Source organism: Halichoerus grypus, chromosome 6, assembly GCF_964656455.1.
Source record: "Halichoerus grypus chromosome 6, mHalGry1.hap1.1, whole genome shotgun sequence".
NCBI lineage: Eukaryota > Metazoa > Chordata > Mammalia > Carnivora > Phocidae > Halichoerus > Halichoerus grypus.
In genome coordinates, this window is record NC_135717.1 from 153,181,342 (window position 1) to 153,200,938 (window position 19,597).

Sequence of the window (19,597 nt, forward strand, 5' to 3'; positions counted from 1 at the left end):
TTTACCTTGCGTATCCAGCTTTAAGAGTCTGATAGTTAGTTTTATGATGTTCACATCGTAACCTTTCATCAATTAACATTTTTTGGAACTCAGATTGAGAATTTGTCACCCCGCTGTCTCCACCAGGAGGAAAAATAGTGGGAAAAGTATCCATATTGGTAAGTGAGCAGTTGACCATGTAAAAGTAAGTCTGGCTTCCTTTTTGTCTTAGCTTTCTTTTTTTCAAGGGTATTTTCCACTTCCTTCTTCCTAAGACAGACTCTCAGGATGCCAAATTATACCTGCACAGAGAAATGCACTTAGTTAGTGATGAATTAAACTCATTCATTATGACATTCTTTTTATCCCTTCTTGTTATTCAACTATCATTTCTATAACAAAACCCAAATTTTCCGATTTTTTAGTTGTTCATGAAACAAAAAGAACAAAGTTGAATCGTACCTTAACACATTTTCTTTACTCCACACTAAGTTTCTGTGACCATCAATGTCACATCTTCAATTATTAACCTAACTAGAATTACTGACTTTTCTAGTTGAGGTACTCCCGGATTCACAAACCATGGATATTCCCTGAAGCTACTACGGTAAACTTCATAGAATGATCCTACTACAAAATCCATACTCTGAAATCAGAGAAAAGCCACTTAGAACTTGACAAATGGTTGGAGAAAATTATAATCTTCACAAAGATGACCTTCAGCAAGTAACTATGTGATTAATGCTACAAAGGGTCTTTTATCTGACACAAGGTGAACTGTACTCATGCTGCAGACTCATATGAGAAATCAGTCAACACAAAAATGTTAATCACCTATGTGTTATGCACTAAGAACAGGAAAGTAAATCACTTCAGCTATCCCCAAAAGCACTGATCCAGGATTATGAAAGTAACTGTTTGTTATATTTAGAAGTAAAAAAAAATGATGAGAGAGTGTTCTTATTGTAAATAATTAAAAACGAAAGTTTTATCAAAATAATTCTCTCCCCTTTAGCTTCATGAATCTTTGTGAAGATTATATGTATTTTTTTCTAATAGCATCTCCCTCAGTCATGAGTCATTATGAAATACCTTTTCCTACTACAAGATCTTTAGCACATAAAAACCAACCATCAAATTACTTAGTCTTTCTTTTAATATACCATTTCTGATAAATTAATGTGATGTCTGCATATTACCTAAGAAGACTTTTAAAATTGAAGTTACTTTGGTTTCCTGTCAAATCACATTTTAATAGAAGGGACAAAGTCCTCCAAGAAAACTTTACTTCTTACTCATGTCAAACGTGCAACAATGCACTGTTTGTAACAGCTGCCACAACATTATCCTATCAAAAGTAAGTTATTTGTCAGGGAATTAATTAACTGGATCATAAAACTGGCATGTAATTTTGACTCTGCTTTTTGATCCAAATAATTTTTAAAAGATAGAAACATACAATAAACTTACCTCATACTTTGTAATAATACCACCAAAAAGTATTATAAGGTCTTTTTTTTTTTTTAAGATTTTATTTATTCATCCACGAGAGACAGAGAGAGAGAGAGAGGGGCAGAGGCAGAGGGAGAAACAGGCTCCCCATGAAGCAGGGAGCCCGATGCAGGACTCGATCCCAGGACCCCAGATCATGACCTGAGCGGAAGGCAGACACTTAACTAACTGAGCCATCCAGGTGTCCCAGGTTTTAATTTTAATTAGCTAAAAGCTTAAACTACATAAGAAAAACCAAGATCTATTCTTCAGTCCCACTACCAATGAAACAAAGATTTCTAAGATAAAATGAGTTAATTTTTCTTATTCCAGTTGACAGTAAATATTCTAACTCCTACTTTAAAATGGAAGTTCACTCCCATTGCACATAAAATTCACAAAGACCTGGACATTTTAGGAAAACAGGGTTAAAATGATTTAAATCCTTCCCTTTTGGCACTAAAATCTACTACAAGTGCTTTTCAGGACTAATTGCAGGATATCCATTTCTCAATCATCACCACCATTACCTTATTAACCTTAAAAAAAAAAGTTTCTTCCTCCAGTTGGGATTGTAAAGGAGCAACCAGGTGCAAAATCAAGTACATATCTTCCTGTTGGGTCTACAACTGACTATGAGTGGTAGGGAGTAAGAGCTCCCCTTGCTGAATCTCCCATCTCCATTTTAATGAGGTTTCCCATTATTAATTTTCACAGCCTCATCTCCAACTCTAGTTCCATTGCAAACATATGTGTACTGCCCTCTGGGATCTTCTTGACTCAAAGTTATGAACTCCTGGGTTGCATCTGCCAATAGTCATTTTCAGACTTTTCTCCTCTAGGAATATTTCAGAATCACAGAAAACTATCTGTCCATTTGCACAAGTCTTACCAAGGTCAGAATAAATTTTATATCTGTTTTTAGTGTTTTGAACATCTTTCAGTTCTCCAGTCCAGTAATAATCAACTTATCAATGATAATCTTGGAAAATATGGTATCCTCCAAATAGATATCTAGTAATATAGACAGAAAGGCCTCATAAAACATTAATTCTTTCTCTGACCTTCAAAAGTGGTTCCACAATTCTATATTCAAGTTTACAAAGAACAAACTTGTACCTTTTATGCTAATTATATAAAAATGCTTTTAGCTAAAAACAAAAACCCCAACTACCTCAAACACCGTGGGAAATGTATTATCAATCTCTTACACCAAGAAATCTGAAGATAGTCTTCACTTCCAGTACTAGAGGAAAAGGTAATTTAGATCAAGCCTCCTGCTTAGGACAAGAAAAGCTGGACATGTATTTTAATAATCTGAAGACAATGGAAACTAACAAAAGAATAAATATTTACTGAAATGGGAACAGGAGAGGATGTGGATGCAGAAAGATGAGACTGGCATTTGGGACCACTCTTCCCCTAGAGGCATCTGCCAGTTCCAGAGAGGTGGCTGGGAGACTGAATGCCTGCTGACAGTCTTCAAATTCAAAGATACACAGATTACACCAGCAAGGAGTGGAGAAGCCCTGGTGAACACCCCCTTCATTTTGGATACAGACTTTAAAGGTTTGCCCTTATTATTCCTAACAAGGGTAATTTAGATGAATGATATTAGAATAGGCTGCAACTTGCTCTAAAAAACAATTTTACAAATAAATGTGACACAATAAAAAATTTTTTTTAATTTTAAAACTCAAGTACCTGGGAAGACAAGGTGACATGAATTAAAGTCACAAGAAGCAAAAAGACAATAGACAAAAGGGCCTCTCACTATTAGAATTATTAAACAACGATTCTAAAAGAAATTTTCTTACATTATTGTGTACAAGACAATAGAAAACAAGGTTGAGAATTTTGTGAGAGTAAGAAACCATAAAAAGAAACCAAGGGAAATCTCTAAAACTGAAAAATTCTACAACCAAAAGTAAAAACTCAATGAGCAAGCATAACAGCCTAGATAAGACATAGCTTAAAGTAGTAATTAGAAGGGGTGCCTGGGTGGCTCAGATGGTTAAGCATCTGCCTTCAGCTCAGGTCATGGTCTCCAGGTCCTGGGATCGAGCCCCGCATCAGGCTCCCTGCTCCAAGGGGAGCCTGCTTCTCCCTCTTCCTCTGCCTTCCCCCCTGCTTATGTGCACTCTCTCTCTCTCTAATGATTAAATAAAATCTTTAAAAACAAAAATAAGTAATTAAAAGATAAGTTAAAAGAATATAAGAGAAATAAGGATGAAAAATTAAAAAAAAGGAGGCCCCACAACCGTATGGCCAACTAATCTTCAACAAAGCAGGAAAGAATATCCAGTGGAGGGACGCCTCGGTGGCTCAGTCGGTTGAGCATCTGACTCTTGGTTTTGGCCCAGGTCATGATCTCCTAGGTTGTGGAATCGAGCCCCACTTCAGGCTCCATGCTCAGTGGGGAGTCTGCTTCTCTCCTTCTCCCTCTACCCCTCTATGAGCATGCGTGTGTGCTCTCTTTCTCAAATAAATAAATAAAACTTAAAAAAATCTTCAAAAAAATATATCCAATGGAAAAAAGACAGTCTCTTCAAGGTGTTGGGGAAACTGGACACAACATGCAGAAAAATGAAACTAGACCATTTTCTTACACCGTACACAAAAATAAATTCGAAATGGATGAAACACCTAAATGTAAAACAGGAAACCATCAGAATTCTAGAGGAGAAAGCAGGAGAAATTCTCTGACTTTGGCAACACCTACTTCTTACTAGGCATGTCTCTAGAGGCAAGGGAAACAAAAGCAAAAATGAACTATTGGGACCTCATCAAGATAAAAACCTTCTGCACAGTGAAGGAAACAATCAACAAACTAAAAGGCAACCAATGGAATGAGAGAAGATATTTGCAAATGACATAACAGATAAAGGGCTAGTGTCCAAAATCTGTAAAGAACTTACAAACTCAACACCCAACAAATAATCCAGTTAAGAAATGGGCAGAAGACATGAATAGACACTTTCTGAAAGAAGACATCCAGATGGCTAAGAGACACGTGAAAAGATACTCAACATCACTCATCATCACGGAAAAATAAATCAAAACCACAATCAGACACCACCTCACACCTGTCATAATGACTAAAATTAATAACTCAGTAAACAACAGACATTGGTGAGGATGTGGAGAAAGGGGAACCCTTTTACACTGTTGCTAGGAATGCAAACTGGTGCAGTCACTTTGGAAAACAGTATGGAGTTTCCTCAAAAAGTTAAAAATAGAACTATCCTATGACCCAGCAATTGCACTTCTAGGTATTTATCCAAAGGATACAAAAATGCTGACTCAAAGGGGCACATGCACCCCATTGTTTACAGCTGTACTATCAAAAATAGCCAAATTATAGAAAGAGCCCAAATGTCCATCGACTAATGAACGGATAAAGAAGACATGGGGTGTGTGTGTGTATGATAGAATATTAATCCCCCATCAAAAAGAATGAAATCTTGACATTTGCTGACATGGATGGAACTAGAGTATTATGCTAGATGAAAAATGTCGTTCAGAGAAAGACAAGTATATGGTTTCACTCATATGTGGAATTTAAGAAACAAAACAGATAAACACAGGGGAAGGGAAGGAAAAATAAAAACAGAGGCAGGCAAACCATGAGAGACTCTTAAATATAGAGAACTGAGGGTTGCTAGAGGGGAGGTAGGTGGGGGGACTGGCTAAATGGGTCATGGACATTAAGGAGGACACTTGTTGGCATGAGCACTGGGTGTTACATGTAAGTGATGAATCACTAAATTCTCCTAAAAACCAATGCTACACTATATGTTAACTAACTTGAATTTAAATAAAAATAAGAAAAATACAAAAAAGGAAAGAAATACAGAGAATAAAGTTAAAATGTTATTGTAACAGATACGCCACTGGAGTCCCAGAAGGAGAGAAAATAGTACAGAAACAATAACTGCCGTCCCCAAAAAAGTTGCCAACTTCCACCAAAAATGCTCTATAACCACAAGCACATAAATAAAAAGAAATCTACACACATCCCATTAAGAAATCCACATCTAAGAACATCACCTTAAGATTTTACTAAAGAAAAAGGAAAAATCTTAAGATCAGCCAGGAAAAGAACCGAAGTGCATTGAAAAAAGGCAACAAAAGAACTGACTTGGGGCGCTTGGGTGGCTCAGACAGTTAAGCATCTGCTTTCAGCTCAGGTCATGATCTCGGGGTCCTGGAATCAAGCCCCACGTCAGGCCCCCTGCTCAGTAGGGAGCCTATTTCTCTCTCTCCCCCTGTTCTCTCTCTTGCTCATTATTTTTGTCTCTCTCAAATAAATAAAATCTTTAAAAAAAAAGGACTTCAACAATGAATGCCAGAACACATGTAATATTACCTTTACAGTGCTGAAAGAAAACAACTGCCAAAGTTTCTATAAATATAGCAAAAAAATATCTTTCAAGAATATTGGTAAAATAAAGACATTTTCAGATAAACAAAACAAATTCATCCCAGAAGATGCACAATAAAAGAAACAGTAAAGGAGTCCTTCATACACAAGGAAAATTATCTTAGATGTGGACAATACAAAAATAAAGATAAATGAAAATTGGAAATATGTGCATAATACTATTTATGACTGCATAATGCTGACTGCATAAAATAATATCTTGGGGATTTTAACATATATAGAGTTAAAATATATAACTAAATGGTATATAAGTCAATAAAGGTAGAATTACAAGTGTTGTAGAGCCCTTGCACTGTATGGGAAAAGGCTAAAAGTATCAACAAATATTTAACTTTGATAAGTCAAGAATGCATATTGTAATCTCTAGGAAAGGGGTTGACAAACTATAACACATGAGCCAAATTTGGCCTGCAGCCTTGTTTTGAATGGCCCCAAACTATGAATGTTATCTTTTAAGAGCTTAAAAAAATTAATATAGATGCAAAAATCCTCAACAAAATATTAGCAAATTGAATCCAACAATGTATAAAAAGATTTATACACCATGACCATGTAGAATTTATTCCAGGCATGCAAGGCTGGTTCAACATTAAAAAAATCAATTAATGTAATCTATTACATGAATAGACTAAAGCAAAAAAAAAAAAAAAAAAAATCACATGATCATATCAGTGGATGCAGAAAAAGCGTTTGACAAAATCCAACACATATCCATGAAAAAAACTCAACAAATTAGGTATGGAGGGGAACTTTCTCAACTTGATAAAGAACATCTATAAAAAATCTGCAGGTAATGTCATATTTAGGGTGAGAAAATGGAAATTTTCTCACTAAGATCAAGAACAAATAAGAATGTCCCCTCTCACCACTCCTTTTCAACATCATAGTGGGAAGTCTTAGCTAATGTAGTAAGAATAAATAAAATAAAATAAAAGGCATATAAATACAGGAGGAATAAAACTGTCTTTCTTTGCAGATGACATGACAGTCTGTGTAGAAGACCCAATTAAAAAAAAATCCTCCTGGAACTGATAAGCAATTATAGCAAGGTTGCAGGATAGAGAGTTAATATACAAAAAAGTCCATCACTTTCCTATATATCAGCAATGAACAGATGGAATTTGAAATTTATAATGCCATTTACATTAGTAACCCCCCAAAATGAAACAGCTCTATACTTAACAAAATATGTTTTTTTAATATGAAGAAAATTACTAAACTCTGATTAAAAAAAAAAATCAAAGAATTAAATAAATGAAAAGATATTTACTCTATGTTCATGGATAGGAAGACTCAATACTGTCAAGAGGTAAGTTCTTCCAAACTTGATCTACAGATTCAATATGATCCCCATAAGTTATTTTATGGATATTGACAAACTAATTCAAAAATTTATGTGGGGAGGCAAAAGACCCAGAATAGCCAATACAGTATTGCAGAAGAACAAAGTCAGAAAACTGACACTATCTGACTTTGAGACTTACTATAAAAGCAACAGAAATTAAGACAGTATAATACTGGGGCACCTGGGTGGCTCAGTCAGGTAAGCCTCGACATCTGACTCTTGGTTTTGGCTCAGGTCATGACCTCAGGGTCATGAGACCAAGCCCCACATCGGACTCTGCACTCAGCAGGGAGTCTGCTTGATATTACTCCCTCTCCCTCTGCTCCTACCCCCAATTGTGTGCATATTCTGTCTCCGTCTCTCTCAAATAAATCTTTTTTTTAAGATTTTATTATTTGAGAGAGAGAGAGCACACAAGCAGGGAGACAGGCAGAGGGAGAAGGAGAAGCAGGCTCCCCGCTGAGTAGGGAGCCCGATGTGGGGCTTGACCCCAGGACTATGGGATCATGACCTGAGCCGAAGGCAGAGGCTTAACCCACTGAGCCACCCAGGTGCCTCTAAATAAAGCCTCCTTAAAAAGTGTGATATTGGCAATATAATAGACAGATCAATGAAACAAAATAGAGTCCACATATCGATTAAAACAAATAGTCAACTGATCTTTGACAAAGATCTTTGCCAAAAAAGAAAAGTGGATCTAGGCAGACATTACACCCTTCACAAAAATTAGCTCAAATGGGTTATGCAACTTAAATGTAAAATGCAAAATTATCCAATTCCTAGAAGATAACAAACGTCTCTGATATGACAGTAACTTCACCAAAGGCAAGATCCACACAAAAAAATAATTGGTAAGTTAGACTTCATTAAAATTTAAAACTTCTGCTCTAGGAAAGACACTGCCAAGACAATGAGAAGAGAAGTCACAGACTGGGAGGAAAGTATCTGAAAAAGACCTATCTGATAAAGGACTGTTAACCAAATATACAAAGTCAAACTCAGCAAGAAAAAAAACTGAATTAAAAACTGGCTCAAAGACCTTAACAGACATCTCACCAAAGAAGATACACAAATGGCAAATAAGCATATGAAAAGATAGGGAACATCATATGTCATTAGGGAATTGCAAATTGAAACAATGAGATACTAGTACAAACCTATTAGGATGGCCCAAATCCAAACACGGACAATACCGAATGCTGGTGAAAATGTGGAGCAATAGGAACTCTAATTCATTAGTTTTACCATACAGTCCAGCAACAGCACTCCTTGGTATTTACCCAAATTACTTGAAAAGTTACATCCACACAAAAAAACTGCACATTAATGCCTATAGCATCTTTATTCATAATTGCCAAACCCGGAAGCAACCAAGATGTACTTCAGTAGGTGAATGGATAAACTGTGGTATATCCCAACAACGAAGTATCATTCAGCCCTAAAAAGAAATGAGCCATCAAGCCATGAAAAGATACGAAGGAACCTTAAGTGTATATTACTAAATGAAAGAAAGCCATCTAAAAGGGATGTAGGATTCCAACTATAGGACATTCTGGAAACATCAAAACTATAAAGACATTTTAAAAAGTAGTGGTTGCCAGGGATTAGGAAAGAGGCAGATGTTGGAATTAATGTAAAGCATGAAATCAGCCATAATACCTGGCTTGCTAAAATGTAACACAGAGGCTGCTGAGGGCAATGGAAGGTTTCAGAGAAGGGCATGGGCCTTTGGAATGCCGAGGCCTGCGTGATCACTCTGCCTTCCCCGAAGCTTTCTTAGCCCAAACAGCCGCCCTGTGATCTAAGAGATGTATGCATTATCTCTTAGGCTATGTTTAGCAGAACTCATAGAACATGCATATTAGCATAATCTGCATATCGTATCTTTCCCATAAACAGATCCTCCTAGTTTCAGTAAGACCCCTTGTCACACATCACGTGCTTGAGAAACAGTGATAAGGATTTGTGATTATCCTGAAGGACCAATAAAAGCAGGAGCAAAGAAGAGCAAAGGGTCTTCGTCTTTGAGCGTGACCCCCTTGCCTTCTCCTCTCTTTTAGGGCAATGTTTGGAGTAATCTTTTCATCTGTCAGTACAGGGATTGCTGGCCATTCCCAGCAGGAAGAGATGAACAGGCAGAACACAGAGGATTTTTAGAGTAGTGAAATTATTCTGTATGATACTATAATCACAGAATACATATCAACAAACATTTGCTAAAACCTACAGAATGTACAACACCAAGAGTGAACCTTAATGTAAACTATGGACTATGAGTGATAATGACATGTCAGTGTAGGTTCATCGACTGTAACAAATGTACCACTCTGCTGCAGGATGCAAAAGTGAGGGATGCTGTGCCGGTGTGGTGGCAGGGGGTATATGGGAACTCTGTACTTTCTGCTCAATTTTTATATAAACCTAAAACAACTCTAAAAACAGAAAGGTAGAGAGGGAAAGAACACATAACAGAAACTATACATGGCCTGAAGAATCTAAAATACTTACTATAAAATATGCTGAACCTTCCTATAGGATAACCATTAAAAATGCTCAAAGAGTGGGGAAATTTACATTATTCAAAACACTCTAAAAAAGGGTTTCTCAACCTTTGCACTACTGACCTTTTAGATCAGATAATTCTTTGGACAAGGTGGGGGGCCTATCTTGTACACTGTAGGATATTTAGTAACATATCTAGTCTCTACCCATTAGATGCCAGTAGCACCACTCCCCCCCAGAAGTGAAAAACAAAAGGTCTGCACATTTTGACAAATGTACCCTAGACAGGCAAAAATCACCTCTGTCCCTCCTTTGAGAATCACCCCTCCATTGAGAATTCCATTTAAAAGAAGGTAAGCAGGGAGATAAGATAGAAAAACAAGTAGGAAAATAGGAAAAGTAAAACCATAGACTTAGACACATATCAGTGATTACATTAAATTATATAGATTAATGCTTCAAATAAATGAGAAATTTAAGAGAAAAAATATAACCCAACTATATAACTTTTTTATAACATTTTTAAAACAGAAGGGCACAAAGGTTGAAAAAAAAAGCAAAAACATAATTAAACATTAACCTAAAGACAGATGACAGAACTACATTAATATTAGATAAAGTAGATTTTTAAGGCCAAAAAAAAAAAACAACCAAAAAGAAAGAGTCCTAGAGATGAAAAAATGCATTTGTAAAGATAAAAGGTTAAATACACCAGAAAGATAGGACAATTTTAATTTATACACACTAAGGGGTGTGAAGGGTCAGAACTACAGGGAAAAACAGACAAATTCACAATCATAGGGGGATAATTTTACCACTATTCTTGGTAACTAATAGAACAAGCACAAAAAAGTAATCAGTAAGAATACAGACAATATAATTAACCCACCTGAGCTAACATACATAGAAAACCATTCCCAGTAACTATAGAATACAAATTCTTTATAAACATACACATACATTTATAAATACTGACCACACACTGGGTATTTCAAAAAATCTAAAAAATTTTTAAAAACCAAAATTATACAGAATATTTTTCTGACCGAAGTGCAATTAAACTAAAACTTAATACAAAAAGGTAACTGAAAAAGCTACATATGCTTAGAAAGAAGACATTTCTAAATAACGTAAATTAAAGAAAAGGTCACAATAGAAATCAGAAAATATCCAGAAGTAAATGAGAACTGATAATACAACTTAAACTTCTGGAATAAGACTTCTACTTCTGGGATGATGGAGCAGAGGCACATCTCCACATTAATCCCACTAATACAAATCAAAGTCCTGAATGGTGTGTGTGTGTGTATACATGACATATATAACACAACTCTGAAAAATGGAGACCAGAGGCAAAATATCTCAGGATATAAGAACTGACACACAGGTGGGTTCCCAGTGTTTTCTTTTAATACATGATCAAGTGTAGTATCTGTTCTTACCAGTTTAATACATGATCTCCAACCTGGAGCTGAAGAAGCTGGCAACGGGTTCAGACTGGGGGGAAAAAAAAAAGGCCTTAACAAAAGCCTGCTCTCTAGCCAAAGTAACAAGAAAGTAGCAAGACAAAAATGTTCTAGACAATAACAATATCCTCCAGGAAAATACTACAGAAAACACTGTGACTCCACCACCAACCCGGCCAGCAAGCAGCAAAGGCCAGATTGTAATGAGGTACCCTAATACCCTGATTGGATGGGATACAAGAAGGCCAACTAGAAAGCTGGGACTTTCATCCCTGCTGAGCTGTAATACAGCCCCATACTTCTGCAATATCAGGGGAGACTACATGGGACACCTGCACTTTCACCCCTACCAACAGCAAGGAAGAACACCTAAACCCTCACCCTGCTGAAGTGCCATCAGATAAGCACTAGTAGAGAGTTAGGTCTGGCACTACCACTCAGCAGTAACAAAGCTATTCTTTCTAGGGGATGACAGTGGAGACCACATGAGGAGCCAGAATTCCATGCCACCCAGCAATGATGATGATCTCCCACAATTCAGGTGTCAACAGAAGCCAACTGGGGAACCTAGACTTCTACCCCCATCTGGCAATAATGAAGTAGCATTTCCCCTCTTTCTTGTGCCAGAGAGGTGTCAGGAAAAGCCAGGATTAGGAAACACAGTCTCATAACATGATACCCCAAAATGTTCAGGTTTCAACAGAAAAATCACTAGTCACACCAACAATGAGGAAGATCTCGGGGCGTTTGGGTGGCTCAGTCAGTTAAGCCTTCGGATCTTGATTTTGGCTGAGGTCATGACCTCATGGGTCGTGAGATGGAGCCCCGTCAGGCTCCACACTCAGCGGGGATCTGCTTCAAGATTCTCTCCCTGTGCACACACGCTCTCTCTTCTCTCTTTCTCTCCCTCTCTCTCAAATAAATAAATCTCAAAAAAAAAAAAAAAAAAAACGAGGAAGATCTCAAATTGAATGTAAAAGGACGACTGATAGACGTCAACACTGAGACGACAGAGTTATCCAACAAAGACTTCAAACAAGTCATGTTAAAAATATTTCAATGAGCAAGTGCAAACAAGCTTGAAATAAACAAAAAAAGAGAAAGACACATCAAAGAAATACAAGTATCAGCAAAGAATAAAAGATATAAAAAAGAACCAAGTAGAAACTTTAGAACTGAAAAAATATAATGACCAAAATAAAAATCTAACTATGAGCTCAACGGCAGAAATAGAGAAGAATTAATGAACTGGAAGACAGAACAGAGATTACTCAACTTGAACAATAGAAAATAAACATAAAAAGTAAATAATACATGTTCAAGAACTTGTGGGACTAAAATAAAACATTTATCATTTGCGTCATCAGAGTATGGTTCCATTTATAAGTAATATCCAAAATCCACAGAGAGAGTAAGTATATTGGTGGCTGCAAGGGGCTGGGAGGAGAGAGAAAGAGTGACTGCTTAATGGACATAGAGTTATCTTTGGAGGTGATAAAATGTTTTGGAACTAGATAGAGGTGGTAGATGTACAACACTATGAACACATGGAATGCCACCAAACTGCACACTTTAAAACATTAAATTTTATGTTATATGAATTTACCACAAGATAAAAAAAGAAACTTAGCAAACTAGGAACTGAAAGGCACATCAATTTGGTAAAAGATGTATACAAAAAGAATACAGTAGGGGCGCTTGGGGGGCGCAGTTGGCTGAGCGTCAGACTCTTCGTTTCAGCTCGGGTCATGATCTCAGGGTCATTAGATAAAGCCCTATGTCGGACTTCATGCAGCGTCTGCTTAGGACTCTCTTTCCTTCCCCACCTTCCCCCCCGCCCGCCCTGCTCAATCTCTCAGTCAATTAAATAAATCTTAAGAAAAAAAAAAAGAATAAACTCTTGATTCTAAATTCTTCAATGCCTTCCTTTCAAAATGTGATCAAAACAAGGATGTCCATGATCAATTTTATTTGACACTGTACAAAAAATGTGGAACAAAAGTATAAAAGGTAAAAATAATTGGAAAAGGAAAAATAAAACTTTCCTTATATATAGCTGTTCTAATTGTGTATGTAGAAAACCCAAAAGAATTTATAGAGAAATCATTAGAAGTTAATATAACTGCTAGGTAGATGAATATATAAAAAATTAATTGCATTCTACATATCAGCAATAAAATTATTTTTTTAAAGATTTATTTATTTATTTATTTGACAGAGAGAGATCACAAGCAGATAGACAGGCAAGCAGAAGGAGAAGGAGAAGCAGGCCCCCCACTGAGCAGGGAGCCTGATGTGGGGCTCGATCCCAGGACCCTGGGATCATGAGCTGAGCCGAAGGCAGACGCTTAACCGACTGAGCCACCCAGGCGCCCCAGCAACAAAATATTTTAAAGACATTCTTAACAGCATCAAAAAACATCAAATGCCTAGGCAAAAGATGTGCTAACCATTATATAGATACCATTAGAGAAACTAAAAAAGACCTAGGAAAATAGAGATACATACCATATATTGGAAAATAATGTTCTAAAGATATAAATTCTCCCCCAAACTGATCTATAGATGCAACACCAATCAATATCCTAGCAAATAGGTGTGTGTGTGTGTGTGTGTGTGCGTGTGAAATTTAGCACATTGACTCAGAAATTTACATGGAAATACAAAGGCCAGAAACATTTTTAAAGAACAGCAGAAACAATTTTTAAAAACAAGACAGGAGGACTTTAACTACTGGATATCAAGATATTTTAAATCTACAGTAATTAAGCTGGTATGGCACTGAATTAATTATAGACAAAGAGATCAAGAGATCAGAATACAGCCCAGAAACACATCCACCCATGTAAGACATTTAAGAACACAGGCAGTTTTGCTAATCAGCGAAGAAACAGAAGTCTGCAATAAAAGGTACTGAGACAACCAGATCACCTTATGTAAAAAAAAGAAACTGGGCCCAACTTTGCAATACACTCTAAAATTAACTGTAGTTGGACTGAAGCTTTAAATGTGAAAAAGCAAAAGAACAAAGTTGCTAGAGAATATTTTCAGTAACCCAGGGCAGGAAAAAAACATACCAAAGAAAGCTAAAACGCAATTTCCCTGAAAAGGAAGAAAACTGAGCAACTTTTCTTTGTCGATGGGCCATTTGGATGTCCTCTTTTGTGAAATGTTTATTTGAACCTTTTGCCCAACTATTTTTATTGAATTCTTTTCACATATTCATGTGTAGGATTTCTTTATAAAATTAAAATCACAATGAGAAAACCAAAAAGACTGACCATAACACGTTGAAAAAGATGGGAAGCAACAAACTGTGGTGTAAAGTGGCATATCCATGTTAGAAAAAACTGAGCATTATCTACTTAAGTTAAAGATATTTATATACTATGACTCAACAATTCCTCTACTTGAAATATACTCAACTGAAATGTGAGTACAGGTACACCAAGAGATTTCTGTTGTAATATTACTGTTCATAACAGTAGTATTCCCAAATGAAACCTAGAAACAAACCAAATGTCCATTAACAGCTCTTGAAGACACAAATTGTGGCATAATGAAACTAGCACTATACAGCAATGAAAATAACCTACAGATACACTCTACACAAGTGAACATCAAACACATATTGTGCAAATGAAAGAAGCCAGGCACAAAAGCATACAAAATTTTTCTAAACATAAAGTTCGGAAAAAATTAAAAACAGGCAAAACTCTAATATTTAGTGGATACATGCTTAGGTTTGTTTAGGCTATAAAACTATAAAGAGACGGGGCGCCTGGGTGGCTCGGTCGGTTAAGCATCTGCCTTTGGCTCAGGTCATGATCCTGGAGTCCCTGGATCAAGCCCCATGTCGGGCTCCCTGCTCAGCAGGGAGTCCGCTTCTCCCTCTGCCCCTCCCCCCTTGCTCTCTCTCTGTCTCTCTCTCACACTCTCCCTCTCAAATAAATAAAATCTCCCTCTCAAATAAATAAAACTATAAAGAGAGAAAGTGATTGACATAAGAGTCAGGATAGTATTACTTGAGAAAAGACTGGCAGTGTTCTACTTCTTAATACTTGTGGTTACATGGGAGGTTTGCTTTGTAAATCACTCAAAAGGACAGTTTTTGTGCACTTCTCTGCTTTTTTATAATTCAGGTGTGTTTTTTTTTTAAGCATTCAGAATTTTGAATTCTAAAATTCAAAGTTTTAAATTTTCATTCAAAAATTGGGCTCAGTATCATCAATGATCCTGGTCTTTTTCACTGAAAATGAGTAAAGAAAACCTCATTTAAGAGTGAAATAGGAGGCCTTCAAGGGAGAGATCTCCCTTGAAGATCTCTCCAAGATCTCTCTCAATCCCACCACTCACTGCTGTTTACAAACCCCAACAGGAAGAAGAAGCTTACTTTACTACTCCAAGCAGGAGGAAATAAGATCTTCTCCTTCCAGCAACAAACCAACCATTGAGACCTACCTCAACTCAGCCAATGAAAAGCTGCCACAACCCCAAACTCTCACTCCTCTCTAATGGACTTTCCAAACAACCCCTCTCAAATCCCTCCTTTTCTATATAAAAGAATGCTCCTCTCCTTTGTTCTCTGGACTTGCTTATGGTTTGCCATAGTTTCTATGTCCCAAACTGCATTTGGGGGTATTTCCCCTGCTATTCCTAAATAAACTCTTTTTGCTAGTGAAATAACTGGATATTTTATGTTTAAAATTGACACCATACTTCTGCCAACACATTCCGTAGGCTTACTTCTCCTTATGGTTGTGAAGCTACCACAACTTCAGCCATCACATGGATACAGAAAACAGACCATCCAATCTGCCAGTTCTCTTAGGTGTAGTCTTTTTGTTTTCAAGGTAAAATTTACATGTAATAAAATGCACAAGTTTAAGTATACAATTCCATGAACTCACAAATGAAGAATCCAAAAGTATTCTATTGTTTAAGTATCATATTTTGTTTACCCATTTTCTTATTGATGAGCATTTGGACTGTTTCTGGTTATTACGAATATTAATTATGAATCAATCTACTATGAGCATTCTTGTACAAAACTTTTTGTGGACATGTTTTCAGTTGGGGAGGGGGTAAATATGTAAGTGTAAGTAATTGTTGGATCATGGAGTGTATGTTTAACTTTATAAGAAACTGACAAATCTTTTTCCATAGTGGTTATACTATATTCTGTTTCAACCCAAAACATGAGAGTTGTTTGCTTCACATTTTTGCCAAAATTTGGTGTTGCCTGTTGTCAGAAGACAAACAATAAGACATCTGGGGAAGATGGCAAAATATGAAGACCCATAGCTCACCTTGTCCCACAGATACAAAAACAACTGTAAAACAAGTAACAAAATGGCAGTAAGTACATACCTATCAATAATTACTTTATATATAAATGGACTAAATGCTCCAATCAAAAGACACAGAGTGATGAAATGGATTAAAAAACAAGACCCATCTATATGCTGCCTACAAGAGACTCATTTCAGACCTAAAGACACCAGCAGATTTAAAGTGAAGGGATGGAGAAACATTTATCATGTAAATGGGTGTGAGAAGAAGTACCAGAGGAGAAATACTTGTATCAGGCAAAACAGACTTTAAAACAAAGACTGTAACAAGAGCCAAAGAAAAATACTATATAATCATAAAGGGGACAACCCAGCAAGAAGATATAACAATTGTAAATATTTATAAGCTATTATTATAAGCAATTACAAACTATATTGATAGTAATACAGTAATAGTAGGGGACTTTAACAACCCAGTTACATCAATGGTCAGATCATCCAAACAATCAACAAGGAAATAGAGACTTTGGATGACACACTGGAGCAGATGGATTTAACAGATATATTCAGATCATTCCACCCTAAAACAGCAGAATACATATTCTTTCCAAGTGCATTCTCCAGAACAGAACATTCTCCAGAACAGGTCACATATTAGATAATAAAACAAGTCTCAACAAATTAAAAAAGATTAAAGTCATACCAGGCATCTTTTCTGCCCACAATGCTATGAAACTATAAAACAACCACAAGAAAAAAATCTGGAAAGAGCACAAATACATGGATATTAAATAACATGCTACTAAACAATGGGTCAACCAAGAAATTAAAGAGAAAATAAAAAATACATAGAGACAAATGAAAAAGAAAACAATGATCCAAAATCTTTGGGATGCAGGAAAAGCTGTTCTAACAGGAAAGTTTATAGCAATATAGGCTTACATCAAGAAGGAAGAAAAGTCTCAAATAACATAACCTTACACCTAAAGGAATTAGAAAAAGAACAAACAAAACCCAAACCAAGTAGAAGAAAGGACAATAATAAAGATTAGAGCAGAAATAAAGAAAACAGAAACTAAAAAAAATAATAGATCAATGAAACCAGGAGCTAGTTCATTGAAAAGATCAACAAAACTGATGAACCTTTAGCAACTCTCATAAAAAAAAAAAAAGGAAAAAGAATCAAAGAGGACTCAAACAAAATCAAAAGTGAAAGAGGATAAATAACAAGTGACACCACAGAAATACAACTGTTAAGAGAATATTATAAAAAATTATGTGCCAACAAATGGACATACCTAGAAGAAATTGATAAATTCCTAGAAACAGGTAACCTCCTAAAACTGAACTAGGAAGAAACAGAAAATTTGAACAGACCAATTACCTAAGTGTGCACTTGTGGTGATGAGCACCAGTGATGTATGAAGTGCTGAATCACTATACTCTATACCTGAAACTAATATCACACTGCATGTTAACTGCAATTTATATAAAACCTTTTAAAAAATTAAAAAATATTGTCTTTTTTAAAAAAATTTCACCAATTTCTTTTTACTTTCTTTAAATTCCAGTGTAGTTAACATACAGTGTTATATTAGGTTCAGTATACAATATAGTGACTCAACAATTTTACATATTACTCAGTGTTCATCTAAATAAGCGTACTCTTAATCCCCTTCACCTTTCACCCATTCCCCCTCAATCTCCACTCTGGTAACCATGTTTTCTATAGTTCAGAGTTGTTTTTTTAGTTTGCCTTTTTATATTTTTCTTTTGTTCATTTGCTTTGTTTCTTAAATTCCACATATGAGTAAAATCATATGGTATTTGTCTTTCTCTGACTTATTTAGCTTTATATCCTCTAAATCCATCTATGTCATTGCAAATGGCAAGCTTGCTTTCTTTTTATGGCTAAATAATATTCCATTGTGTATATGATCATATATATATACACATACACACACACACACACACACACACATATATATATATATATATATATTCCATTGTGTATATGGTTAGGTTTATTCCTAGGTACCTTACTGTTTTTGGTACAATTGTAAATGGGATTGATTCCTTAATTTTCTTTGTGCTGCTTCATTATTGGTGTACAGAAATGTAACAGACGTCTATACATTGATCTTGTAGCATGCAACTTTACTGAATTCATTTATCAGTTCTAGCAGTTTTTTGGTGCAGTCTTTCGGTTTTCTCTATATACCATCACGTCATCTGCAAATAATGAAAGTTTTACTGAAACTTCCTTGCCGATTTAAATGCCTTTTATTTATTTTTGTTATCTGATTTCTGTGGCTAGAACTTCCAGTACTATGTTGAATAAAAGTGGTGATAGTGGACATCCCTGTCTAAGACAAAATTTTCAAGAGTTTATTTGAGCATACACATCAATTCCAATCGGGCAGTGCCAGAGTGAAAGTGGTTAGGAGCACACCACCAAGAGGAGTAAGTGGAGTGGTTTTTATACAGAAAATATGGAAGTAAAGCAAGGAAATTATGTGATGAATATAGCTTAAAGAGTTGCCTTAATCAGGAAAGCTTGGTTGGTTGTGATTAGTTGTTTCATTTTCTTGAATTCGAGTGCATGGATTCTGGCTTAGGCTCTGGTTTGCTTATATAGGCTAACAGGGCATTAGAGCCACCTCAGTCTAAGAGCCTCCTTGTTTAATTACTTTAACACAGTCTTTTTAATTTTAGCCATTCTAAGGGATGTAAAGTGGTATCTCATTGTGGTTGTAATTTGCATTTCCCTGAAGCGCTACCCACCCCCCCCACTCCTATATTTAATGGCCAAAGATCTTCTTAATCTAGGAAAAGATCTGTACTTTAAAAATGTTTGCAACAAAGAACTTACTTTGCAACTGGTAAAATGAGAGCAATTTGTATATTAGAAACAAATGCAAATTTAAAAAAATTATCTCATACACTCCTGAGCACACACTGCTGTTTTTTACCTCCATGTCTTTGCAAATACTAATTTCCTTGTCCTGAAGGCCTTTTCTATCCCTCTGTAATCTGTTCTAGTGAATTCCTCATCAGCCTTCAAAATCTTGTTCAGGAG

General features: G+C 36.0%; 1 protein-coding gene across 3 annotated transcripts in view; it reads right to left on the bottom strand.

Moving 5' to 3' along the window:
- CEP83 (centrosomal protein 83) overlaps positions 1 to 19,597 on the bottom strand; it is a 129,473-nt gene that overhangs the window by 80,639 nt on the left and 29,237 nt on the right. For all 3 annotated transcript variants that reach the window (XM_078076413.1, XM_078076415.1, XM_078076414.1), the window contains exon 2: positions 6 to 281. In XM_078076413.1, the coding sequence (XP_077932539.1) occupies positions 6 to 178 (173 nt within the window). In that variant the 5' untranslated portion in view covers positions 179 to 281. The remainder of the gene's footprint in view (positions 1 to 5; positions 282 to 19,597) is intronic.